This window comes from Hippocampus bargibanti, linkage group LG09 (genome assembly GCF_051943395.1).
Source record: "Hippocampus bargibanti isolate YZ-2025 linkage group LG09, ASM5194339v1, whole genome shotgun sequence".
NCBI classification, from domain to species: Eukaryota; Metazoa; Chordata; class Actinopteri; order Syngnathiformes; family Syngnathidae; genus Hippocampus; species Hippocampus bargibanti.
Genome location: NC_142742.1, coordinates 9,282,781 through 9,310,015, shown reverse-complemented (window position 1 = coordinate 9,310,015; position 27,235 = coordinate 9,282,781). Strand labels below are relative to the sequence as shown.

At 39.4% G+C, this 27,235-nt stretch overlaps 2 protein-coding genes and 1 non-coding gene across 3 annotated transcripts in view; 2 read left to right on the top strand and 1 right to left on the bottom strand.

The window, feature by feature from the left end:
- Positions 1-6,378: 6,378 nt before the first annotated feature.
- On the bottom strand, positions 6,379-6,450 carry trnae-uuc (transfer RNA glutamic acid (anticodon UUC)). Its single transcript has one exon. It is a non-coding gene; the product is annotated as a tRNA-Glu (tRNA).
- A 3,367-nt stretch (positions 6,451-9,817) lies between these two features.
- Positions 9,818-17,173, top strand: nipal3 (NIPA like domain containing 3). Its single transcript, XM_089005049.1, has 11 exons — positions 9,818-10,038; positions 10,165-10,233; positions 10,462-10,633; positions 10,739-10,798; positions 11,224-11,369; positions 11,700-11,796; positions 11,890-12,025; positions 13,692-13,780; positions 14,040-14,103; positions 14,380-14,474; positions 15,743-17,173. The coding sequence occupies exons 1-11, from the start codon at positions 10,003-10,005 to the stop codon at positions 15,928-15,930; spliced, it is 1,152 nt and encodes a 383-aa protein (XP_088861175.1). The 5' UTR covers positions 9,818-10,002; the 3' UTR covers positions 15,931-17,173.
- A 332-nt stretch (positions 17,174-17,505) lies between these two features.
- The window catches only part of rcan3 (regulator of calcineurin 3), a 37,300-nt gene continuing 27,570 nt past the window's right edge, over positions 17,506-27,235 (top strand). The window contains exons 1-2 of the mRNA XM_089004446.1: positions 17,506-17,747; positions 18,879-19,149. Coding sequence (XP_088860572.1) covers positions 18,925-19,149 — 225 coding nt within the window. The 5' untranslated portion in view covers positions 17,506-17,747; positions 18,879-18,924. The remainder of the gene's footprint in view (positions 17,748-18,878; positions 19,150-27,235) is intronic.

Genomic DNA, 27,235 nt, shown 5'->3' with positions numbered 1-27,235 from the left:
TATAAGGTACACCACTTTATAAGGGGCTACAGTAGAGGCTGGGGTTACGCACTACTTTTTCTACAGGGGGAAATGGAGTTGTGGCTGCTAACAGTAGCTGCCAGACCTGTTGTGGCTCAATATTATTCACGTACAAGGTGCACCTGTGTATAAGCTGCAGGGTCATCTTTTGAAGAAAGTGAAGGCTTTTGGGTGTGCCTTATACAGTGCACCCTCGTTTAACGCGGGAGATATGTTCCAAAAATATCCACGATAGGTGAAATCCGCGAAGTACAATGTAGTAAAAAAAAAAACTATTTTTTTTTTACAATGCAAAACTACATACTGCAGAATGAAACAAAAAATAAAACCTCTTTTTTAATAGTTTAAAGAACGGCGTTGTAGAACAATATTTTGCTGCTGCGCCTATTCGCCCCGTCTTTTTCTACTGAAGGAGTCTTTCTCCGAGAAGAATATTGTTATCGGTAGTTGTTGGCACTCTTTCTTTTTTTTTGTCTTTCTTTTTTTCTGAGAACAGACAACAGCTCATGGAGCAGAATCAAAGCCAGTGTGTTTGATTTTATTCTGCTTTGTTTGCAGTGTACTTTGCAGTGTTGTTTCTTTTACTTTGTTTGTTTGCACATTTGCATGCCATTAATTAAAAAAAAAAGTTTTTTCCCACTGAAGCCGCAATAAGTGAACCGTGTAAGTAGCGAGAGATCACTGTAAACCAAAAAAGACGGTACAGTGAGACCTCAACTTACAAACTTAATTGGTTCCCAGACAGAGTGTATAAGGCGAAAAGTGTGTATCTCAAAAAATATTTCCCATAGGAAACCATTAAAATGGGAATAATCCGTTCCCAGGTTTCCATAAAATATACTTTTCAACTAAATAAGCCTTAAAACTACACACAACATACCTTATTCTATGTATAATAAATGTGCTATTGTATTGCAATGAAAGAAATACACTGCATTGTATCATAAAGTCACTTTATTTACATTTGTGATGGTCATTTATGGCTTGATGGAATGGCGTTGGAGGTCGAACTTCTAAGGGAATTGCATGAGGACTGTAATTAAAGAAATAAACTGTGCTGTAAAAGAAAGTTTTATTTACCTTTTTGATGGTCGTTGATTGCTTATGGAAGGAGAGTCACCTTCCATAAGGACTGTTGGTGCTGTTCGGTCGTGTGCTTCCGCCGAAGATCACTCCGCCAGCCATGGTGGGTGTGTATTATGAAAATAGTGCTTATTATAATGTTTAATTTTCATAAATTTTACGTTTGTAAGACGAAAAGTTTGTAAGTTGAGGTCTCACTGTATTTGTTTTGGACAAGTACTAATGCGATGAAAAAATGTTTTTTGTCGTCACTTTCAAGAACGACCTTCCATTTGATTTGGAAATTTGACTGTAAATCAATCAAATGCGTATGCAGTTTACAGTTTAGTGTGTCAAAACATATGCAAGTTATGATTCCCCCGGTTGTATAACACTTGGGAAGATTACATGTCATGTCAAAAGGTATTCCAGTTATTCACAAATGACACAGCGTTCCAGCTTGTCAAAGTCCCTGAAGCAAAAAATAAATAAAAGTAAAAAAAAAATATATCCCAAATCACAGATGAGAGCACCTTCGCAACATTCACAATCCGGGTCAATGGGAGATACAATTGATATAAGTTTGTTGCCAAGTGATCATTATCGTCACATGTTTTGCTGGTGAACTCACAAATATGTGCGTACTTACCCAAAGCGACAAAATACTGTCCTGTCATTGGCTGTTTGGTAGTGTTATGAAAGATTAGACCTCTATGACGACCGAACAAATAAAAATTTGGATCAAGATGTATAATGCATACGTTCATAGATGCACACCTCCTGCATTTGCCTGAATTGTCTTCTGGATTCAACAATCCAATTGAGGATGCCACACATTTCACTCCCAAACTCTCTTTGTTCTATTTTTTGATTTGGAAAATTATGTTAGCTTGCATTTCCAATGTTATGAATTTGTTGTGGAGAGATCACAAAATGAATAACTGCTCTCTCTAAACCCTGCTTTGTGCTCAGCAATATGGCCACGCCCTCTTCCTCTTCCTGTCAACAAGCTATTATTTGTCTGACAAAAATGATTGTACTACATTACTAAAAATGTCCCAAAAAAAAGACTGTGATAAATCTCTACCAAAATTTTAAGAATACAGACGCTCCCCCACTTACAAACATTCGAGTTACGAACAACAGTATGTACAAACATTTTTGGGAGTATGTAAAAAAATGTTCGGACAGAGATGCTGTACTATAAGTTAGATTTTGTATTGTGAGCCTTTTTCCTAGTCGTGCTTCTTTCTGCCGCTAATACCGACATGAGGTGCTGTGAGAGCTCTCTCTCTTTCAGTGACGTGCGGTGAGGTTCATGGCTGGTGAGGCACTGACGTCATCACAGTCAGATTTACAAACATGAACTCTACAGAGTAGCTTAATCACCATTTGATTGGCAACAGTTAACGTGTTTTGTTTAAAATGTCATGTCAGCATTCTTTATATAAACTGTAGCATAGAAAAAAGAATTAAAAAATGTGTTACCTTTACTTAGAAATGAAGTCCATGTGCCGCTCCTTCTGAAGAAAGGCATCAATAACTGAAAGTTATTGATGCAACAGATTTAAAGGTCTCTCTATTTCTTTCAATTTAGATATGTAATCATCCATTCTGAAAATAAGGCCAAGCAACACAAAAAAATGACTGGATGGTTGCACTTGCTAACTGTTTACTGTAGCTTGCTCTCACTAATTCTATTATTCTGCAGCCAAGAAGGCGCAAGAAAAATCTGTAATCACCAGCGCCTCCTGTCATGAGGCAGGAGAACTGTGTGCCTCACCAATGCACACAGTTTTGATTAAAAATAAAATAAAATAAACACTGTAGTACAGTGTTTACAATGTAAAGTGACTCTACATTATATACACCAGCTAAACTGTAGAAATTTAGTTCATATACCAAAAGTGTTTGAACACTTTAATAGTGATATGCAGAGGGAGAGCAATGCGGTCTCACTGCAGAGCAAGCCAGCACAGTTAGCATAGTCATTGTGCAATCCATGGTGAGGCTCAGCCGGCTGCTGCCTCCCCACTCGTCTCTACTCAGTATTTGAACGGTAAATGTAAAAATTCAGCGATTTTGAAAAAACAATTCAACGGTGAAGTTAAATGGTAAAGAACTTTAAAGTAGAAATCACTAAATAAATATAACTATTTAATGTATTTTTTTTCATTTGATATTTCCATGATGACAGGTGAGGCCGTGCCTCACCTGCCTTCCCTGACTGCACGTCACTGCTCTCTTTCTAATATATGTAGTATTCTTTCCAGTTGTACATGTACATGTACATAGCTTTATAGAGCACATACAGTATTTTATTAAATGTTTAATCTTCTGTAAAAACCAATACAGGTTATTCATACAAGCCTTAAAGGACAACCGACACCATTTTTTTTTGTTTCCTAACTGACATCAGAAAAACTTTTTTATGGCATCTAAAATACCCAAAACACGCAGGCTAATATTTTTAGTCAAATGCAAAACACCAATAAAAATGACTTAAAGTGTCCCAAAACTGCCACAAAATGAGCTCAGAAATGGCGAGATTCAGAAAGTCCCGCCCCCTTGTTCGTGATGTCACACCAGGATACAGCGTCACAAACTGCCCTGCTCGAGAATCAAAACAATGCCTTCAAAGAGTTCAGATTCAGAAAAGATGCTTTGTTGTTACTCATCCAATTATGAATATTATTCAAATAGTTCTGAAGAGGAAAGCATAAATGTTTGCAATCGATTAAAGAAGTTCTTCCGTATCGTTTTCAGCCATTTGGACTCCAATGTAGCGTCCCAGAAAATGCTCAAGATGGCGACACAAGCTCCGCTGGAAATGGACTGATTTGTCTGCTGGGAATTTGTGTCAACTTAAAGGACAACCGACATCACTTTTTTGTTTTTTAACTGACGTCAGAAAAACGTTTTATAGCATCTAAAATATATAATATATAATAATTTTTTATAGCATCTAAAATACCCAAAAAATGATATTTTTATTAAAATGTAAAACACCAATAAAAATGATTTAAAGTGTCCAAAATCTGCAAAAAATTGAGCTGCGAATTGGGCATTTTCAGAAAGTCCTGCCCCCAGTTCGTGACGTCACGCCATGACGTCTTGCATTGCTGGAGAATCAAAACAATGGCTTCAGATTCGGAGAAGATGCTTTCTTGTTACACATCCAGTTATGAATATGATTCAAATAGTTCTGAAGAGGAAAGCATACATGTTTGCAATCGATTAAAGAATTATATGTGCCATTTTGAGGCAACATTGGGGGAAAATCTCTCACCCAAAAAAAAAGAAAATGGCGACCTCAGTGGCCACCTCCGCTTCCACAGGCTGATAAATTCCTTATATGGAGCTTGGATGCCCTCTTCTGGCGGCTTTTGGGTGCAACTCGGTTCTCAGACCAAACATGTACAGCAAAATACATTGACGTGTTGGAAGGACTGCTACAATGTGTCTTTTTCCGGTCAGGGTACGCTCCTTTCATGACGTCATGTACGGACTCGTCACCAACTCAAAAACAAGACTTCCTGAATATTCAGAGCGAGTCTTAAAATGTAAAATACAGCTATATGCGGTGGAATCTTATTAAAATACGCTCAGTAGAAGTCATTTGTCGGTTGTCCTTTAAACATACATTCCATACAAAATATAGCACTGAAGCAACTTACGAACGAATTCACCTTACAAACGTCCATTCGGAACGTATCTCGTAAGTTGGGGAGCGTCTGGATGGATATCTCGACTGATGCCCCTTTCAACATCTGAAAATATCATGATTAGCATCTCTAAGACTGATTTATGGGAGAATAAGGAAATGAACATCTTATCTGTAGTTTCTCTCTTGCCAGATCAGTTCTCTTTGTTAAGTCCCCAAGATGCATGCACATGATATCCATCTATGTATCCATCCATCCATTTTCTGAGTAGGCGGGGTCCACACTGCACTGGTTGCCAAATAATCGCAGGGCACAAATAGACAAGCAACCATTTACACTCATCCTAACCACCTAGCGACAATTTAGAGTCCTGTATTTTCCGTATGTAAAGCGCACCTAAAAAGGCTTCATTTTCCTCAAAAGATCACCCTGCGCCTTATACGCAGGTCCGCCTTATATGTGAAGTCATATTGAGCCACAACAGTTCTCGCAACTACTGTGATCAGCCATCAACTCCATTTCCCCCTGTGGAAGAATTTGTTTAGCGCCTTATAATGTGGTGTGCCTAATATATGGAACACTTTTACATATTGATATATTATATTTGGAAAACATTCAATGAATCATCATTCATTGAAGGTGTACCTTATAGTGCGGTGCGAATTATATATGGAAAAAAACGGGATTCATTGTGGGTGCGCCTTATACTCCAGTGTGCCTTATACGGTGGAAAATACAGTAATAATAAATAAATACATAACTGGAGTAATGGCTCATAGCCCTGAAAACTTCTGAGTGGGGTCACCCATGAATTGAGGTTTAAAAGTATTCAAGTTAACTCATTCACTGCCATTCCCGTGGAGCGCCGTTACCGAATTTGTTCGGGTTTTGTTTATCCATTTTTGGGTGCCGATAAAGCGCTGGCCTGGCCTCTGACAATGTTTTTTATTTGCCACGGGGGGGGACAGCATTTCTTTTTTCCATTTTAGCGCTTTGTTGCAGCTTCAGCTGTTGTTAAAGCGCTGTGTAAATGTATATGTATTATTGCATTGTATTTTGGATAGCCGCCCTCATTTCAAGCTCATATAACTCCAGATCCATATAATTTAGGAATAAACCATTTTCATTCCTGATTAAAGAAGAGAGTCTAAGGTTTCTGACGCTGGATTGAATGTTTTTGTCGTCCGAAAATTCAATATTGTGTGGGTCCTGTAATTTGAGTGACAATGACAATAACGCCGGCACTGGAGTGGACACATTTTTGCACATGGTCTGGCAGTGAATGAGTTAAACCTTATGGAAATAAATCCGATTATCTGAACCTTTGTGATAATATTGATACAATTCTATGGAAACAGTATATTGCCAACATATCAGAATAACTGAAGTTGTAAATGACAAAATCTGACAAAAACTCCCCAACCCTTGGAAGTTCAGAATCATAGTCAGAAATACTTTAATAGTCCCACACCGGGGAAATTTTCAGTCCACATCATCAATTTGAAAGGGGGTGAAAAGATAAAAAACAAAATATTGTAAGCGGAATAAAAAGATCAGAAGACTGAGATGTATACTGTGCAAAATTGTTTCAAAAAAAAAACTGTACATAGTGCAGGTATAAAAAGATTCATTCTCATACCGGGAGTCGAACCCGGGCCGCCTGGGTGAAAACCAGGAATCCTAACCGCTAGACCATATGGGATTGCATTACCGAATGCAATACTGTCATTATTCCGAAACAACGAGGCCATCATTGAGCTAAGGAGGTCAAGCTGTCTTGGCTGACACACATAATATGTGAGCGCTCGGATATGGACATGATTGTTGAAAATAGCAAGGGCTACTCCCATTCAAATGCACAATCAGGCATTTTTAAAGGCGTTTTGTCATTAACATTAGTAGTCGTTGCCAAAAGTGCTCCCGACGAGTCCATACATGCTGGGAGATTTTCCAAAAAGCCTGCTTTTCCACCAACACTTTATAACAACTTGGCCAAGCTTGGGATATAACTTCCTTTTAGCACGACACGCACGCCTACGCACACACACATGCATGGCTGATCCCCTTCAATCTGTGTCTCTGGCTAACGTACGCACATTCTTCAGTCATTACAAAGGGATGCTGGTCCGTTTGCTTTGCGGAACAGGACTGGCGGTTATTAAGCTGGGTTGCCACGCTTGCCACTAACGTTCACGCATTCCTCAGGAGATGGCGGATGGTGGCCCACGCATGGCGGGCAACACGCCACACAGAAATAAAAGTGTCACGACCCGTTGCATCGCTGGGCTTGGAGCATCATTTTGTTGTTGGCCTAAAAAACAAGGTGGGTATGGAAGAAACGTAAATTACAGGATGTTATCGCTGAAAAAAAGATTTCAGGGGGGCCTTCCTCAATGTGGATGATGTGAAAAAATTTTGCAATAAGTTTTTTCTTAAAGGCTCATTTGATAATTATGTTGCTCACTGCCATTCACGAATTTATTCGGGAATTGAAAATATGACGCAGAGCGACATTCCGGAATTAGCTCGTGTTTTGTTTGTTCTTGTTTGGGTGCCAATAAAGCCCTGGCCATGGCCTATTTATCACAATGTTTTTTTTTTTCCACAGGGGGGAAGCATTACGCTTTTTTCCATGTTAGCACTTTGTTCCAGCTTCAGCTGTTGTTAAAGCGCTATATAAACCAATACCGGTGTCTGAAATAACGTCTGCCCGCACGCCCGGGCTCAGGCGTACAACTTACAAAACGTCTCTGCCCGGGTGGCCAACAACTTCTTCAAGAAAAAATAAAAAGAAAAAATGAATGCTTTTTTTTTTCAAATCAAACCTTTGCTTTATTCAATAAAGCAAACGTTTAAACGAATATTTTGAAATCTGAATACATTATTCCGATTTTGAAATCTTCGTTCGGTTTGAAAATTTCGGAATTTCGGTTCGTTTGGCAATTTGTATACTTGGCACGGCAGCCAATCAGAAGCCGGCTTTGTGCTTCCGCACTTTCCCGAGCATTATAAGGTCTTGCATTTGCATATCATTTTCCAAAGTAGATGCACGGAACCTCAGCCCCAGAAGAAAGATTCAAAAGAAGCGAATAAAATTTATGACGCTACAAAATGTAAACGTACATTATCCTGTGACTGTAAAGTGTCCTTGATAGTTTTGAAAGGCGCTTAGAAATTAAATGTATTATTATTATGATTAAAAGCATGGTGGAAAGAGGAGTTCACGTGACTTGTAGCAGGTGACACAACACAAACATTGCATTGTGCTAATGTAACAGAAAGAATTATTTTTCCCCGTAAAATGAAGTGATATTAAATGAAAAAGTCATTAAAATATCCGAAAAGGAGTGACAAATGCCCCCTACTGCAAAAATAAAAAATAAAAAAATCTATAGTACTTGAAAATTCTATTATCATTTATCATAAAGTCCTAATTCTGGAAAACAACAGTAAATCAGTACATGAGTTTGAATATTTAACCAGTCCAAATATCCTCTCAGAATAGAAAAATTAACAACAAAACTAACAAAGAATATATCACATGAATAATGGTATGTATGTAACGTAAACATATCTTTATTTTATGTTTTTTCTCAACATGCAGATTGTAGATGTCGATATAGCTCAGCGTTAGACATGGAACTTCATGAAATTTTACAAACGAATTGGCCTCACAACAATAAAGACAATCATTTTGCCCACCATTGCTCGCACTATATAGTAATACACCCTTGCATTGTATATTTGTTTTCATAGGTGTTTTTATTTATAGCCCTCAGTGGATTTTGCAGAAATGCTCTGGAACTCATGCACAGGTTGTGCGGAACAGGTCCATCCACTATAAGCAAGGATGACTTCATGCAGTCAGGACATCAGGGACACGCCTTGGTCGCACAGAAAAGCGGTTGCGTTTAATATGAAGCCGCACGGTAATGCCGTTAATGTTTAGAAGGAACATTTAAAGGGCATCGCTATTTTCTGCAACTGTTGTGCGGGTCGCATTTTGGAACACAAAAGAAAAACAATTATGATTCCTAAATGAGACAGTTATGTCTCAATGGGTACAGATGGAACATGTGAATTCGGCTCCATTATTGATTTGGGTGTATCAAATTAAGAACGACAGATGTTGGTGAAAAGTATTAATAGCCTGGCTGACATGAATTAATACTGCAGAGGATTCAATTTTAATTAATATTTTTTATACTGTTGAACTTCTTTTACCATTTTGTGGTTCCCCAATGACATTTCAAAGACAAAAAATGGGCAAAAGTGATGGAAACAGACAGTTCTTGTGGCTTTTTGGGAAAAAAAGTAATCAGATTTCAGGGGAAAAGAAAAACATTTGGGGTTATTTTTTATTGATCTTTTTTGCTGTCAAAGGAATCAAGATTTAGCCCAGCGGTCTTGAACGCTTGACCGAATAAGTAAATAGAGAAATAATAATGCTATGAAAGACTTGACTTTATGTAGAGAAATTGTTGAATGATATTCGAATTCTTGCGGTTGTTGTTTGATGTGCTATTGGTGTTTCTGCAGCCAAATAAGGTAATCAAAATATGCAAAACATGTGTACATCATTGGAAACGACGACCACAATAATGATCACATTGATATCAGCATTTTCTTAGAGACTGCTATTAGCACACGATAATATCATGATTACAAGATGCATCTCTTGGATTGGCGGTCATGAGACTTTGCAAGTAACACTATGGGTGTGCATGTGTGTGTGCGTGCGTGTGTGTTTTGACGCTGTTTGAAGCCTGTACATTTATGTCGGGACTACAGTACGTATTTTCCATAATCGAAACTCGATCTGTGATCGTTTCTGTCACTTTTAGCTCAATGCTACCACCTTTTGGCTTTATGCGGAACTGTCTGACTCAATTGTAATTTTGACAAATACGAAAACATATACATTTTTACAAAGACCACCAGTAATAGTACCCAAAAGCACAACTCGACTTTAAAAAAATGTAATTTTAGTTTTTTAATTAGCTCCTATTTTAACCCATCTGTGACGTGACCTCAGCATCATTTGACGCGGACTGAAATGGTCGCCAAACTGGTATTTCAAACCCGGAAGTCACCTGCTCCAATTCGGTAAAGTGCGCCTTAAGCTAAACGAAATACGCCCTTTTCATAAATACTATTTTTTTCGAAGGAAGAAAACAACTGACAATATGCAACATCTCGTCGTAAATCTAACTGTTCTTTTCTAAATGCTGAATTGCTATCGAAAGTGAAAAGGATGGATCTGGGAAGAGCTGACGAAGACTCGTACACGGTATTTATTTTTATTCACTATGTATCTAAACTGAGAATAAACTAATAACGTTGCAACACTGACAGTTAGCGTACAAACATCTTATGTGTTTTCTTTTTTTAACGTTGAATGTATTCGTCTTTCTAGAATAACCTCATCGGGACTTTGCTTGGCATTTTTGGAAACGTGCTTGTCAGCATTTCCTTAAATATCCAGGTACAGTGGATCTTTCTGCTATATTAATTGTCTCGACGGAAAACTGTCTGTCTTATTTGTACAGCTGTTGTAGCAAATATATAATGTGTATTTCTCATGAATTGTTTTCCGAAAAACGTAGTTAAAAAAAACATGCAAATTCGTGAACTGTGGCGTCTGTCCTTCTATCTTTATATTTTTCTTCCTTACCACATATGATTGTTTTATTCTGTGTTTTTTTCCTGTCAGAAATATGGTCATGTGACCATCGTGGGAGCCAAAGACCCACGAATCTTCTACCATACAAAAACCTGGTGGTTTGGCTTTTTTCTGGCCATTCTTGGTGAAGCAGCTAACTTCGTGTCATACGCCTTCGCCCCTCTCAGCCTTGTAGCACCCCTCAATGCCGTCTCCATCCTGAGTGAGTCTTTTTTGTCGGCAGAATCATAATAGCATCTTAAAATAATGGGGAACTTGTGGAAATGATGATGTTTGTGTGTTTTCCCATGCTTTTTTTGTCTTTCAGCAAGCTATATTTTGGGTTTTATTTTCATGCATGAGAAATCAAAGCCAAAGGACTTTGCAAGTAAGTGAAACCTTGGCAAACCAGTGTTTTGTTTGCAATAGATGACAATATTGCATCAAAAGCAAACACCTGCTTTACATTTGATATTTTTACGCCTGGAAAGCCCGGTAAAATATGCCAAGTCCAAATTGTAACAGCCAAAAAGAAATTTCAGCTTTTGTTGCATTTTTTTGTCTTTGTTTTTCTCCATTAAAAAATAAATAATGAGTCAAAGTTACAAGTCACATCAGTCATTTCTTTTTTTGACAATTTCTTATTTGATTTAAATGATATCTGTAAAAACCCTCAGTAGTTTCAGACTTTTTGTAAAAAAAAAAAAGGTACATACATTTGACTTGTCTTGGCAGCTGCGGCTGTTGTGAAGGAACTCAATAAATATTGTGAGCACATATTTTATTTTTTAATGAAATGTGTCTTGCTTCCAGAGCGCCACGGACTATCCTTCCTTGGTGCCATCCTAGTTGTCGGAGGTGCATACCTCTTTGTGGCTTTTGGACCAAACACGCATGAAAAGCTGACAGCGGAAGTCATAGTGAAACATCTCGTCGGATGGCCCGTTCTCTTATATCTGGTACAGTAAAGTCTCGTTATATCGATATTCTCGGGAGTCGGAAAAAATATCGATATAACTGGACTATCGATATATCCGATCCTGCGGCATGTAAATTTTCTCCTTGCGTTCATAGAAATAGTATCGTAATAAGCAGTACTATCGATATAACCGATATCGATATAACGAGACTTTACTGCAATTTCACTCTTGGCGCACCGACAGTTCACATGAGTGTTAATACATGGGTCACTCATGTGATAGTCATTTCCAACTTCTCGGGTGGGATGAAGGAAGGCATGGAGGGAAAGAGAGAGATAATTTATGATGATCATTTATTTATTTCTCCAGGTCCTGGAGATCATCATGTTCTGCCTGCTTTTATATTTCTACAAACAGAAAAATGCAAATTACCTCGTCATCATCCTGCTACTGGTAGCTTTGCTGGGTAAACCAAAACAAGTTCAGCTTATAACATTGGAGAACTGCATAATTCTTCACGTTAATACCCAAATTATTTGTTCATGTGTTCCGTGTTCAGGTTCAGTCACAGTCATCTCAGTGAAGGCCGTGTCCCACATGTTGATATTGAGCCTCGAGGGCTCCATGCAGCTGGACTATCCAATCTTCACTGTCATGTTTGTGTGCATGGTGTCGACAATTGTCTTTCAAGCTAGGTAAGTGGCAACTGTTTGGGGCTTATGGTAATTAAAACAAGTGCTTTATAATTTAAATATTACCGTATTTTCCGGTGTATAAGACGCACCCAAAAGCCTTCATTTTCTTCAAAAGATGGCCCTGCGCCTAAAACGCAGGTGTGCCTTATATGTGAAGTAATATTGAGACACAACAGGTCTCACAACGACTGTCAGTAGCCACCAACTCCATTTCCCCCTGTATCAGTGGTGCGTATCCCCAGCCTCTACTGTAGCGCCTTATAATGTGGTGTTCCTTCTATATGGAAAACTTTTATATACTCATGTTATATTTGGAAAACCTTTTACATTCATTGAAGGTGCGCCATATAGATGGAAAAAGTAAAAAAATACACCATTCATTGGGGGTGTGCCTTATACTCCGGTGCACCTTATACACCAGAAATTACGGTATGCAGCGAATGGATAGATAGTGCCATTGATGAAAAGGTTTCTTCAGCCATAATCTGTACTTCTTTGAAGGTGCCGGACGTTTTGCTGCTCATCTGAAGACCTTCGTCAGCAAACTAAAGTTGTGCTGGTATCGTAACTATACCAGCACAAATTTAGTTTGGTGACAAAGCTCTTTGGATGAGGAGCGAAACGTCCGACACCTTCAAAGATACCAGCACAACTTTAGTTCGCTGACGAAGCTCGTCGAATGAGGAGCAAAACGTCTGATAGCTTCAAAGAAGTACAGATGATGGCTGAAGAAACCTTTTCATTGATGGACCACTCCTGTACGACTGAGAGCCTACACAGATGATAGATAGTGCTGTAACTTAAAGGACAACCGACGCTTCCGGACAAGTTGCATCCATAATTTTTTAAATCACTTCAAATGACTTCTAGTGAGCACATTTTACTAAGATTCCACCGCATATAGCTATAGTTTACGACTCGTGGTGAATATTCAGGAAGTCTTGTTTTCGAGTTGATGACGATGCCCTAAGTGACATCACAGAGGGAACGCCGTGACCGAGAAAGCGACACACAATTTGGGTACTTTTTTTTGTCTGAAAACATTGTGTTGATTGCGAAATTAGAAGTAAAACTACATAAATAACACGATGGTAAATCGTTGTGTGTTGCACCAAGACTACTATTTGATCCAAGTTGACACAAATTCCCAGCGGACAAATCAGCCCATTTCCAACAGAGCTTGGGCGCCATCTTGTGCATTTTCTGGGACGCTATATTGGAGTCCAGACGGCTCGAATTGATCCGGAAGGACTTCTTGAATCGATTGCAAACATTTATGCTTTCCTCTTCAGAACTATTTGAATCATATTCATAACTGGATGAGTAACAAGAAAGCATCTTCTCCGAATCTGAACTCTTTGAAGCCATTGTTTTGATTCGGGAGCAAGGCAGTGTTTAACCAATAGTGACGTCACGAACAAGGGGGCGGGACTTTCTGAATCGGCCAAGTTCCGAGCTCATTTTATGGCAGTTTTGGGACACTAAGTCATTTTTATTGGTGTTTTGCATTTGACTAAAAATATCAGCCGTTTTGGGTGTGTTTTGCATGTTTTGGGTATTTTAGATGCTATGAAATGTTTTTGTGATGTCACTTAGGAAACAAAAAAATGGTGTCGGTTGTCCTTTAAGTTCTATATGTGCTGTGTGTGTATTTTTTGGATGGCAGTTTTCTCTCCCAAGCCTCCAAGCTGTACGATTCGTGCCAGATCGCCAGCACGAACTATATCCTGTCCACCATTTTGGCAGTCTTGGCAGGTGAGTCATTGAATGTTGGTATTGCTTAGAAATTATTTTGTTGACTTTTCGGCAGGGGCGTGAGAAAGCAGGCAAAAAAGCTCTTGTGTTTGTTCACCCATAGGCGTAAGTGGATTTACTCTTGCCTTTGAGTCAACGTGTTTGGAAATGCTTTCAGAATGACAATGTCAAAAGTACAAATTGAATAAAAGTCCCTCTGTTGGCTCGACAGAACAATTGATGATGTCAGGACCGTTTTTCTTTCTTTTCTTTTTTTTAGGAGCGGTCTTTTACTTGGAATTCAATCATGAAGACATCCTTCACATCTGCATGTTCTTATTGGGGTGAGTTAATAACAGAAAACAGCCCACCAGATATACAGTACAGTAAATCAGCATTGCACTTCATATTTTCATGCGCAAAACATATTTTAGTACCTTTGTATTTTGTTTTTGTTTGAATTTCTTATTTTCCCAATTTCTCAACATGTCCAGAAATCCAGTGGCAGATCGACAAGCATGCCATTGATAACCGTTCCCCACTTTCATTAAGCCTTTTTATTTTAAGAATTGTAAAACTCTTATTCTGTTGCATAAATGTTTTCTCTCTGCCTTATGTAGAACTGCGGCATGCTATCTGGGTGTCTTCCTCATCACCAAAATCAGAAAGAAGAACAAGAACTTTGAGCCCTACGTCACAATGAATATGAGTAACGGTGTGTTAAAATTGCAAGCACAGGCACTACCCTACTTATGAACATTCGAGTTATGAACAACGGTACATATACACATTTTTGCGAGTATGTTGAAAATGATTCGGACAGAGATGCTGTAAGTTCGATTTTGTATTGCGCGGATTTTTCCGAGTAGTGCTTCTTTCCAACGTGATTACCGATGCGAGGCGCTGTGAGAGCTCACCCACCATCCACCCCACATCTGGCTTCCTCTGCCCAGTTTGTCGCAGTGCCCCAGCATATATTTTATTACATGTTTATTTTTCAGTACAAACAAATACAGGCTACTTATACAAGCCCTAAAATACTTATATAAACCTTAAACATACTTATATAAGCCTTAAAGGACAACCGACACCATTTTTTTGTTTCCTGACATAAAAAAAAAAACGTTTCATAGCATCTAAAATACCCAAAACACGCAGGCAGATATTTTTAGTCAAATGCAAAACGCCAATAAAAATGAGTTAATATCCCTTAACTACTTCAAAATGACCTCGCAGATGCCGAGTTTCAATAGGTCCCGGCTCCTTGATCGTGACGTCACGCCAGGACGTCTTGCCTTGCTCTAGAATCAAAACAATGGCTTCAGAGAAGATGCTTTGTTGTTACTCATCCAGTTATGAATATGATTCAAATAGTTCCGAAGAGGAAAGCATAAATGTTTGCAATCGATTAAAGAAGTCCTCCTGTATCAATTCGCTGCCAGAAAATGCACAAGATGTTGCCCAAGCTCCTTTGGAAATGGGCTGATTTGTCTGCTGGGAATTTGTATCAAATAGTAGTCTTGGTGCAACACACGATTTACCATCGCGTTATTTATGTTTTCCTTTTAATTTCGCCATCAACACGGATCAACACCAAGTTTTCCGACCAAACAGAGTACCCAAAATGCATTGTGTGTCACTTTCTCGGTCAGGGGGATTCCAGACGTGACATCACGTCAGGCATCGTCATCAACTCGAAAACAACTTAAAACATAAAATATATGCCGTGGAATCTTTGTAAAATACGCTCAGTAGAAGTCATTTGAAGTCATTTCACAAATTATGCGCACAACTTGTTCGGAGGTGTCGGTTGTCCTTTAAACATACATTCCATATAAAATATAGCACTGAAGCAACTTACAAACGAATTCACCTTACGAACGACCGTTTGGAACGTATCTCGTTCATAGATTGGGGAGCGTCTGTACATAACACAGCCTTTGGAATGTTTGATTCTGAATCAGTTGTGTCATCCACGATCAGGTGTACCGACTATTCATAGCAAGGGTCCAGAAGCCCCGGCTGACTTCACCGGTACTTTCTCTTATGGCGCTCTGGTCAACAACGATGGAACCACTTCTTCTAATCAGGCGGTCAACATGGAGCAACCCACCACCAGTTTCAGACCCACGCCCGCATCGAATGGACCTCCTGACAGGAAGCAAGATTAATGACAAACGTTGGATGTCTGGAGGTTGGTGGAACCTCCAAAGTTCCCATGAAGGTGAAGTGGATGACTTCATTCAAAACTAAAAAAAAGGTTATTAGACCAATCTAGCTTTTCACATTTAAAATCCTTAACTTATTCACTGCCAGACGTGCAAAAATGTGTCCACCCTAGTGCCAGGGTTTTTGTCATTGTCACATGATTTCCAGGACCCACCGAATATTGAGTTTTAGGACTACATAAACATTCAATGCAGCGTAAGAAAAATTACTCTCTTATTTCATCAGAAAAAATCGTTATTTCCTCAATGCTATGGGTCTGGGGTTATATGAGCTTCAAATGAAATTGAGGGCGGCTGTCCAAAATACAATGCGATACGTACATATTGGTTCATATAGCGCTTTAACAACAGCTGAAGGTGGAACAAAATGCTAACATGGAAAAAGGGAAAGGCTGCCCCCTTGTGGAACGGAAAAACATTGCCTAGGATTTGAGCAGTTATCGTCAAACATGTATGATTTATTTAGAAACAAATTTCTGAATTGGCTCCAAATCAATCAAGAAGTGGGCAAACCTTTTTGCTAAAGGGCAAAGTTTCATTGGTAAAATAGACGAATGAGCCTGGCCAATGACGTTAAAAAAGAACAAAAAAGTAATGGGAATTTTTTGACTTTGAAGCTTCCCTTTCATGTGTGTCTACATAAAAGGAAGCTCGGCATGCCGAAGGTATATCATGCTCAGGACCAGCAAAACAACTTTTAAAGGTGCTGGATTTTTAAATGGTACATGTATAAAGTGGCATATGCCTTGAAGCTAACTGCCTGTAGCAACAGAAATACACCATGAGGGTTCAGACCATTTGGAGGGTATTTCTGCGTCCTCTGTGATTGCCACAGACAGCCGGAGCCTCGCCATTGATTGCTTTAAATTCAAGACTTGTGTAATTGATCTGCTTTTTAAGAAGTCTCCCTTCACTCCTATTTTACTTCCTGTTTTGAGGGTTGTATTATTATTTTTTTCGTTAACGGCTTCAATGCAAATGCTTTAATTTATTGTATTTATTGATTTATTGTGCCTTGAAAAAAATAACATGTCTACATTGTACTGAGGCAAAGTTGTCATTTCCCCCCAAAGATCAGAAATGTTTTAATTTATGCATTTCAATTGACCCAATAACTCAGGTTTGTATTTAAGTTGAAATACAAAAATAAATACAAAGATACTCATGTTTTCATTTTTGGCACCTATGTGTGACGTTTTGTGTGCTGTTTTTCCCCTCGCCAAGGAAATCTAAATATGAAGGACATTTTTTTTTCCCTTATTGTATTTAATTTAATAGTCATAATAATAATACATTTAATTTCTAAGCACCTTTCAAAACGCTCAGGGACACTTTACAAATCAAATGTTCATAATGCATAACAATTCACGTTTTAGATCGAAAGACGACACATTAGCGCGAAGTGTGAATTCTTATTTAAATGAATATTGCCGAAAATGTTTTATTCACAAGATGGATTAACATATTCACCGAGCAGAAGACCCACTGGTTGCTCGTTAACTTCATTAGGCTGGGTGCATCATTTCCATGTCTGCGTTTTGATTGGCCCTTCTTTAATCTCCACCGCTTTCTCATTGGTTAATTCTTCTTTTCTGGCGCTGATAGTTAGGTTGCGCTGCACTCATCCCCATCACAACAAACATCGCATTTGACAGTAAATATTTTTTTAGAAAGCTAAATTGCTTAACGTTGGGTACTTCCCCTAAAATTCTGCGTTTTGGTCCCCCTAGAAATGATTAATCTTCACGAACGGTAGTTAGGTGAGTTCTTACAGTCGGTATTTATAACTATAGTCACGAAGCAAGACGATATTGTGTGTTTTTGCTCTATGTGTGTGTAGATTACTTCCAAATCGAATCATGTTTGTCGGTATTTGAATGACGTCCTTATGTAATATTGGGGCTTTTCTGCGTCTTTGGAAGAAAATCACCTCCACGCGTGCTGCATTTCACACAAAATACACATTCCGATCGTTGACTGGGTATTTTATTGTGCCTGTTAAGTGGATGATGTTGTATTAAAACCACCACTAGGTGTCGCTGTTTGTTCAGCTCTGTTTGAGGAGTATCAGCAACCTGCTGCTTTTCATTCCGATCGATGGCGATCTGGTCGGAGTTTGAATTGCTCCCTTCACTCATGGACAATTTGTTTTACAGTAATTATTGTAATTATTTTTTTTATTATTATTTATTTAATTATTTTCTAATTCCAATTTATTGACCAACAATGATGTGTAAATACCTGTATTACCTATTTGTGGACCAGGGGATTGGATTGGATTGGATTGGATTGGATTGGATTGGATTTGCCTTTATTAGTCTCACAGTGGAGAAATTTACATTTCACAGCAGCAAAGTGATGAAAGGAATGAAAGTAGAAAAACAAAATACATGAGCTGCTGGAAAGGCAGCCACTCTCGGGGCACCGTCTTGAAGTCAAAAGAACAAAAAAAACTAAATAACAAATAATATGACAGCAGAGAGACAATATGACAAAACAAAGACACAGAGAGACATTCATTCTTCAGGACTTGCTGTACCCTCTTTGTGATGACATGAAGCAGTTCTAGATGAAAGAGGAGAGGATCAAAGCATCTTTCCACCAGTGGATCAGGGACAATGCAATCCCAATGCAATCTCTCTCTCTCTCTCTCTCTCTCTCTCTCTCTCTCTCTCTCTCTCTCTCTCTCTCTCTCTCTCTCTCTCTCTCTCTCTCTCTCTCTCTCTCTCTCTCTCTCTCTCTCTCTCTCTCATTTTTAGCTTTGACACATGTAACTTTTTATTTTACTAGTTTGTATTTTTATCCTGTGTGTGATAGCTGAGTTGAAACTTCTTCCCATTTAAAGGAGATTACTGTATTTTAAAAAAAAAAAACTCCACTCTCCTCCACAGTCCCAAATCTTCCTGCTCGTGACCCACCCAACCAACAAGGTTCATCATGCTGCGAGAGAACTTCAAGGCGTGGAGCTACGGCTCTGAGGCCTACAGCAGTGACCCGGAGGAAGATGAGGAGGAGGAGGAGCAGGAGGAGGAAGAGGACATGGTGTTCGGGGAAAACGACCAGGACGGTGTCGGCGAGGAGATGATGGACCTGAGTGACCTGCCCACCGCACTCTTTGCTTGCGGCGTCCACGAGATGGTATTTGAAGATCACATGGACAGGGTGAGTCAAATTACCTTTAAAGTAGTATTTGTGAATTTCGGAATGAATGTTTTCTTTTTTTTCTTGTGGATTTTTGCTTTTTGCGGCATGGCTTGGTCCCTATTCACTCTACTATGGATGACACCAAAATGTGATACAGCGTAACCCCTGTAGTTCAATGTCCCTGAAATCGCAGCATCATTTTCCCGCAGGTTTTCTGGAAAAATATTATCAAGTTAACTCCACTTTGACATCCATCCACACACCCATTTCAAATCCACCTATCTTCACAAGGGTTGCAAGGCGACCTGGAGCCTATCTCAGCTGTCTTTGGGCAGTAGGCGGGGGATATCCTTGCTGGAAAAGATAGGTGGTGGCGTTCCTCTTCCATGCCCACCTTTCACATTTACAATACAAGACATATTGATTTATACAGCACTTTAACAACAGCTGAAGCTGTACCAAAACCCTTAACATGGGCAACTTGAACGTCTGCATGCCATTCTCAGTTATGTCCACGTTTCCTATGTCTGAGTAACGTGTCGTCACAACATCGGTCTTTCATGCAGACCCCTCACCGAAGTCGCTCAACAGATTTTGGTGAATGCCACCTTCATTATTAGATAACCTCTCCATTTTGGAGAAAATGTCTGACTTTTTTGATGTCTTATGGTTGTGAAAATATACATATTTAAAAAAAAAACAGTACAGACGCTCAATTTACGAACGAGATGCGTTCCAAAGGGTTGTTCATCAGGTGCATTTGTTTGTAAGTTGCTTCAGTGCTATATTTTGTATGGAATGTATGTTTAAGGCTTATATAGGTACAGTGAAACCTCAGTTTACGAATCCCTTGGCCAACGAACTTTTCGGTTTACGAACGTTACATTTATGAAAATTTTACCTTGTCATACGAACTATTCTTCGGGATACACACGGAGCTGCCACAATGAGTAATGTGTCATTCGCGAACGAGCCTGTTCTCCTAACAAGAAAATGGTGGCCACTATTGTTGTCCTCTTTTCCCCGGCCCCAGTCTTCGGTTAAAGCCACGTGATTGGTCAAGAACGCAGGAGTGGGGGATGGGGTTACAGACAGAGAGAGAGTGAGGACGATCTCCGAAAATGGCGTCTTCGGTTAAAGCCACGTGATTGGTCAAGAACACAGCAGTGGGGGGGGGGGGGGTAAACATTAAAGAGACAGGCAGACAGAGAGAGAGTGAGAAAACACGTACACGAAAGGGAGATGACAGAGCTTGAAACAAGAAAAACTAAAGTGTGAGAGTGTCAGAATAGTGAGAAAATGGATAGGAAACGCTTAAAATATCCCATCAATCAGGCTCCACAAATAACCCACACAAGTCATCTGTACACTTGATGCAAAAAGCTACCAACCCAGCTAGACAGATTGGATTGGATTGGATTGGATTTGCCTTTATTAGTCTCGCAGTGGAGAAATTTACATTTCACAGTAGCAAAGTTATGAAAGAAATCACAATTGATGAAGAACTAGATACAATTATCACAGAGAAAGCACATACAAGGCATCATTCCTCAAGATGGTGAAAGAAGCCTATGTTCCTCATCAAGTGTTTAATGCTGAGGAAACCGGACACTCCATTCAATCAAGCCATTAATGACCATCACAAAGGTAAATAAAATGACTTTATTGTACAGTACAGTTTATTTATTTAATCCTCATACTACAGCACATTTATTATATATACAATACGGTATATTTTGTGTAATTTTAAGGCTTAGAAAATTAGAAAGTAGAAAATTATGTTTTATGGGGACCTGGGAACGGATTATTCTCATTTTAATGGTTTCCTATGGGGAATTAATTTTTGGGATACACACTTTTCGCCTTACACTCTGTCTGGGAACCAATTAAGTTCGGAAGCCAAGGTCCCACTGTATGTTTAAGGTTTATATAAATATGTTTAAGGCGTGTATAAGTATCTTTTATTGGTTTATACTGAAAAATAAACATTTAACAAAATATATGCTCTATCAAGATATGTACATGTACAACTGGAGAGAATACTACATATGTTACTACAAAAAAATGTTTGTCTGTACTGTTGTTCGTAACTTGACTGTTCGTAAGTCAGGGAGCATCTGTATATTTGAATCACTGCACCATGTTTGCTTTTAATTTTCTGCCCCTGTAATCCAATGATGCTATCCTGTCAAGTCCTCTCGGGCAGAATGCTTTACATCTCTCAACTGAAGTAACCACTCAGTCCAAAGCTTCTTCCTATAAGTCCTTCTCTCTGATCACATTTTAGCAAGTCTCCTCTGCGTGCTTTCTTTGATCCCATCTTTTCATATTAATAGGCAAACAAAATCCCTTTAAAGCAATCGCTCTCGTTTTGTGAGTGCTGTTTTGCCTCCCCCCTTTTTCCCTGCCTCATTACAATTCCAACTGGCTCTTTTTAAGTGGAAATGCCACCCTCGCACCCTTCAGTCAGAGCGTGTCAATAGATTTCTCTCCAATGTGCGGTTCAATTAATAGAGGGGTGCTATAAATAGACATTTTGACATTTGTTTCAACTTTTCCGAATGAGGACATGATGGTCTGGAAAGGGAAAGGAATTCATAGCACAAACTGGTTCTTTTTCTAAGGCAGATTTTTTTCACTTTGTTTTTGTTTTTTGGCTTGCAGAGGTGCCAATTGATTCTATAAATACATCACACACAGACAACATGTGTTGGTCATTTTCCAGGAAGGTTAGAGAACCTGATTTTGGACTCATGGGAGCATTTGATGCCAGCCACCGTGAACATTTCCAAAACAATCCATTTAAAAGGGAGCGCGGGGATTTGTGCAAGATTCCGTTTTTAATTGGTTCACCATCTTCCTCCCACATTGCCAAAATGTGTATTTTTCCATTCATTGAAGACTAAATTGTTTGTTCCTCAACTTTTCCACATCAATAAAATGACTAATACAAAACAAATACACTAAACACTGGGACTAACACTAAACAAATACCATCATCACGAATTCAAAACAACTACTTTTCACAATGACAATAATTAAATTCCTGGGCTTCGCTAGTTCGCTTCCTCGGCAATTCCTTTGAGTGAAGACATGACATACAAGACTTGTATTTTGTTTCTAAACATTCTCAACATGACACAACATGACACAGCATCTTCTAAAAATCATTATTTTGATGTGTTGGATGTCAGTTTAGCGCTGGAATGGATTTGATTAGCCTTTATTAGTCTCGCAGTGGAAATATTTACATTACACAGCAGCAAAGTTATGGAAGGAAGGGGAAAGGAAGAGGTAGAAAAACAAAGTACATTAGCTGCGAGAAAGGCAGCAACTCTCACGGCGCCATCTTGAAGTCAAAATAACAAAATAATATTAACACACATTCACACATTAAGACACAGTCATTCGATCTTCACCACTTTCTGCACCCTCTTTGTTGTATGAAGCAGTTCTAGATGAAACAGCAATTATCAAAGTGTCCTTTTCACCAGTGGATCAGGTACATGATGGTGGAATGTGCACGTCTACTACGAGCTAAATGTTGAAAGCAAACACTGTGAGACTAATAAAGGCAAATCCAATCCAAAGCTGTAGTATCCATTGACGAAAAGAGATTGTCTCACATCTCCTGTCCCACGTAATTCCGCTTCATTTCCAAGCCGTGACAGTTCCACATATTTCTTTTCATCGCTGGCTCCTCAAGCCATGTATCAATCCAGGCGCAGACTCTCTTTCCTTAACAGAATGTAAATTCTATCAAAGAATAAAAATGACATGGCGATGAATTGGTTGATGTGACAGCACTGTGGATGTAAATTTCCAAAATATAAACATTTTCAATTTGTCAGTATCAGTATTTTAATTTTTATTATTTTAACAAAGAATGCCTCGATGGATCAAAGTCCTTGTTGTCCGCATCCACCATTCGAGAACATGTACGACACATTGTATGATGGATGTGTGTTTGCGCAAAGTAGAGGGACAAATTGGTGTTGGAGGGAAAGGTCAGCTCGACCATTATGTTGTCACTTTGTCCCTGACGGTGGTCCGTCAGCGGACATGAAGGCTAATCAGTGCAAGGCGAAGCTTCTGCTGCTGCTGATATCAATTGAAGAGCTCTTCAATCTCCCTTGCGCAATCAAGCACAATTACTTTGAGTCCATACTGCCGAAACAACCATAAAGCTCAAGATGTTCTTAAGCGAAACTAAATGTGCAACACACCAGAGTAGCTGAGCACCTCATAAATATCATACAACGACGTTGTATCGGCGTATTGCGGTTTATTGTTCATGTCCGCATAATAGCTCTTTTCATAATGTTAGTGATCAAGAGGTGCCAAGGTTCCTCCTCTTGGCATAACAATTCTCGGGTCCATTGTCAGAGATGTTCAGTCAGACATTGACACAAAGACTCGAACACAGGAAGACTTTCTTTCACTGCCGACAGGGGAGGTAGCCATTCATGACCGACACCCAACTTCTGCAGCCCTCTGCCAGACTTTTTATTGAGAGTATATGCACATTTAAGAGATACATTATTAAAACATAGTCTTGTTGATTTGAATACCACCCCCCTGGACGTCCCAAGCACCAACATCCATAAAACAACAGAACATCGTCTTTTAATAGGTTGCCCTTTCCATGAACAGATTTGTAACCTGGCCTTGAGCTCTTCCTGTGAAGAAGTTTACCAAGTCCTAAATTAGTCCAAGACCAGATCTTCTACATGAAGACGACAGTTTAACAGGCTGTGTCTGTTCACCTCAGATTGACTGCAGATTTTCTGTGCTTCCATTGTGTATTGTAGTCACATATGTTCAACCAACTGAGCTTAAAACAGCATGAAACATTTTAATATGATAACTTCTATTCTGTTTATTCTCTATCATCCATCGAACTTGTGAGTTTTTGGTGAGTTACGTGAGTGTCTTTGCAGAATGTGTCTCAGAGCAGCTGTTTGGATGGGAACGACCCCCACACTGTCATAGGTCGTTTGATTAAAGATGCTCCAAAGGTTCTCAATTGGGTTCCGGTCAGGGTAGGATCGAAGTCACACTCATTATTTTTCCTATATTTATTTTTTTACAATAATTCCTGGCATAATTTAGGTGACAAAAGACTTTGCATGTTATCTGGGCATGTACCGGGGTCATATCAATGTCCTTCCATCTGCCAGTTTGCAGCTTATATTTATCTGTTGACCCTGGGGACAGGACGTGGTGGTGTTGCAGTGTTGGTCCTATGTACGTGAGGGAATCCGCTCCAGGCATAAGGTCAGATGTGATGTGCTGTGGATTGAACGACTACCGCTGGGCCCTACACCTGCTCCAGCCTCATATCAGTCTGCGCAAGAGGAGAGGGGCTTTATGTTGCGTGTTGACCTACCTCTGTATGACAATGTAAAAACAATTGTCATCTTTTCATACACACGGACATGAACGATTGGAGTGGAAGGCAGGTCTGTAAGTGCCCACTTCACAGCAGTGATGTGTGATTGATTTTACTTTCATAATCTGCCCGTGGCCATTTCAAGCACAGTCAGTCCTTTTCAAAGTGTTTTTGAAGGGAATGGGAACAGTTGGTTCAATTGGCGAGTCATGCCAACCAAGTTGTAAACACGAACGTTAACCATGTATCTGCAAAAATACCGAAACTCAATCCCTCCCAGCCCGGCGCAGATTTACACTCTCCCCGTGCTACCCTCACACTGGGCATAAAAATAGGACCCATAATATTCCTGCATTCAACCTTCAGATTAAGAGTGTCAAGGAAAAGATGTCAGCGCTGCGCATGTGATTATGATCAGTCTTGTGCACGGTCGCCTCAGTAAAAGTGACAGCTCAAACTCGCCCCCACACATCCCGCCCGGCTTCTCACTGGAAAGACGGCGGGTGATTATAAAACCATACAATTCAGAAATGTCACGTAAGCCTCTGTGTGCAGTTCTATATAAATCAAGATTGTTCCGCAGCTCAGTCAGCTCTAAAAAAAGCCCCAATCTGTAGGCGTGTTCAAGAATAGAACATTGCAATAAAGCAAGTTATGAGTTGCATAAGGCGTGCAGACGGTTTGCATGCAGGAGGTTTTGTGGAGATCCATTAAATTTATCAGTTTGGGGGATGTGTTTTGGTCATTGGATTATATTTCCAATACATACCATAGAGGGGAGTTTTTGAGGAGGTCTATCTTTAGTCAAATGTGTGGCAAGACGATTAGAAAAAACCCCAAACATTTGGATTTTAACATGTCAGTAATGACACAATGTTACTTAAAGGACAACTGACATCTCCGGACAAGTTGTGTCCATAATTTGTAAAATCACTTCAAATAACTTCTACTGAGCGTATTTTACAAAGATTCCAAGGCGTATAGCTATATTTTACGTTTTAAGACTCGCGCTGAATATTCCGGAAGTCTTGTTTTCGAGTTGATGACGATGCCTGACGTGACGTCACGTCTGGAACACCCCTGACCGATAAAGCGACACACAATGCATTTTGGGTACTTTGTTTGGTCTGAAAACTTCGTGTTGATCAGTGTTGATGGCGAAATTAGAAGGAAAACACAAAAATAACGTGATGTTGAATAGTTGTGTGTTGCACCAAGACTACTATTTGATACTAGTTGACACAAATTCCCATCAGACAAATCAGCCCATGTCCAACGGAGCTTGGGCGCCATCTTCTGCATGTTCTGGGTGCTACACATCAGTCCTGATGCCTCAAAATGACCCGGAAAGACTTCTTTAATCGATTGCAAACATTTATGTTTTCCTCTTCCGAACTATTTGAATCATATTCAAAACTGGATGAGTAACAAGAAACACAGACGAGTAACAAGAAAGCATCTTCTCCGAATCTGAAGCCATTGTTTTGATTCTAGAGCAAGGCAAAGACGTCCTGGCGTGACGTCACGAAAAAGGGGGCGGGACCTTCTGAAACTCGCAATTTCCAGGGTCATTTTGAAGTAGTTTTGGGTTTTGCATTTGACTAAAAATATCAGCCTGCGTGTTTTGGGTATTTTAGATGCTATAAAACGTTTTTCTGATGTCAGGGAAATGTCGGTTGTCCTTTAAGTGTTAAGTGTCCATTACCGCTGTGTGTTATTCTTGTCGATTATTCTCCTGTTGATTGTTTGTTTGTTTGTTTTTTGTTTTCCCTCCAAAATGTGGCGCTCCAAAATAATTTGCTTTCCTGCGGCCTCCGTTTAGTCCAACAGTTGTGCTCCTTGCCCACAAGTGTAATTTCCCTCCACTGTCATTGTTCATTCATGCTTAAGGCCCCCGATGATGGCGACTTGAATTTGCCAAGTTGAAGAGTGTGCATTTTGGAAAAAACTAGAGCACTCAAGCTGGAATCTCTTTTCTTGCGTCTTTATTTTGCCTCCTTTTTCAAAATGACATTCATCTCTTAGAAATTGCCCGTCGAAGCGTCTTGAACAGCCTTGGGCTTTTTCTGACCTGATTTTTTTTTTCACCCGCTTTCTTGTTATAATGTCTAGTTTTCTTAGTCATGGTTCATGAATGCAGTTTGGCAAGTTCGCCGCAACCTTTCCAACATTTGACCTAATTATTTCAAACATTTTTCTAAAGCAAAGAAATCAGTTGATGTGACGCGTATATGTTAGTGGCCGCCTTCCTCATTTTCTGTCTCTGTCCCGTTCACACAATGATGTCAGCTCATCCTGACAGCCCTTAAGCTGTTGTTGTACTGGATCAAAATGTTCAAAAGCTGCTTGTGGCCTACCAGATGTGGGCCAAAACACTTTGAAATACCAGGTTCTCCAGCAGACCGAGCGGTAATGTAAAATCTCCAAAAGACGTGCAATTTAAAACAAAACTGTCATAAAGAAATCCCCCAGATGAGAATAAGACTACTGTAGAAGCTCTAAAAGTTTCAAATGTTCGGCCAGTTTAACTCATTCACTGCCAGATGATGTGCAAATGTGTCCACTCCAGTGCCAGGGTTTTTGTCATTTTCACTCAAATTGCAGGAGCCACAGAATATTGAGTTTTAGGACTACATAAACATTCAATACAGTGTTAGAAACCTTAGACTCTCTTCTTTCATCAGAAAAAATGAGTTAATTCCAAAGTTATAT

Bases quoted from the DNA above. Each gene is read 5' to 3' on its own strand.
- nipal3 (XM_089005049.1), top strand. From the start codon at position 10,003: ATGGATCTGGGAAGAGCTGACGAAGACTCGTACACG. The intron at 10,039-10,164 runs GTATTTATTTTT...TCGTCTTTCTAG, and splicing joins CTGACGAAGACTCGTACACG to AATAACCTCATCGGGACTTT. The intron at 11,797-11,889 runs GTAAACCAAAAC...TTCCGTGTTCAG, and splicing joins GCTACTGGTAGCTTTGCTGG to GTTCAGTCACAGTCATCTCA.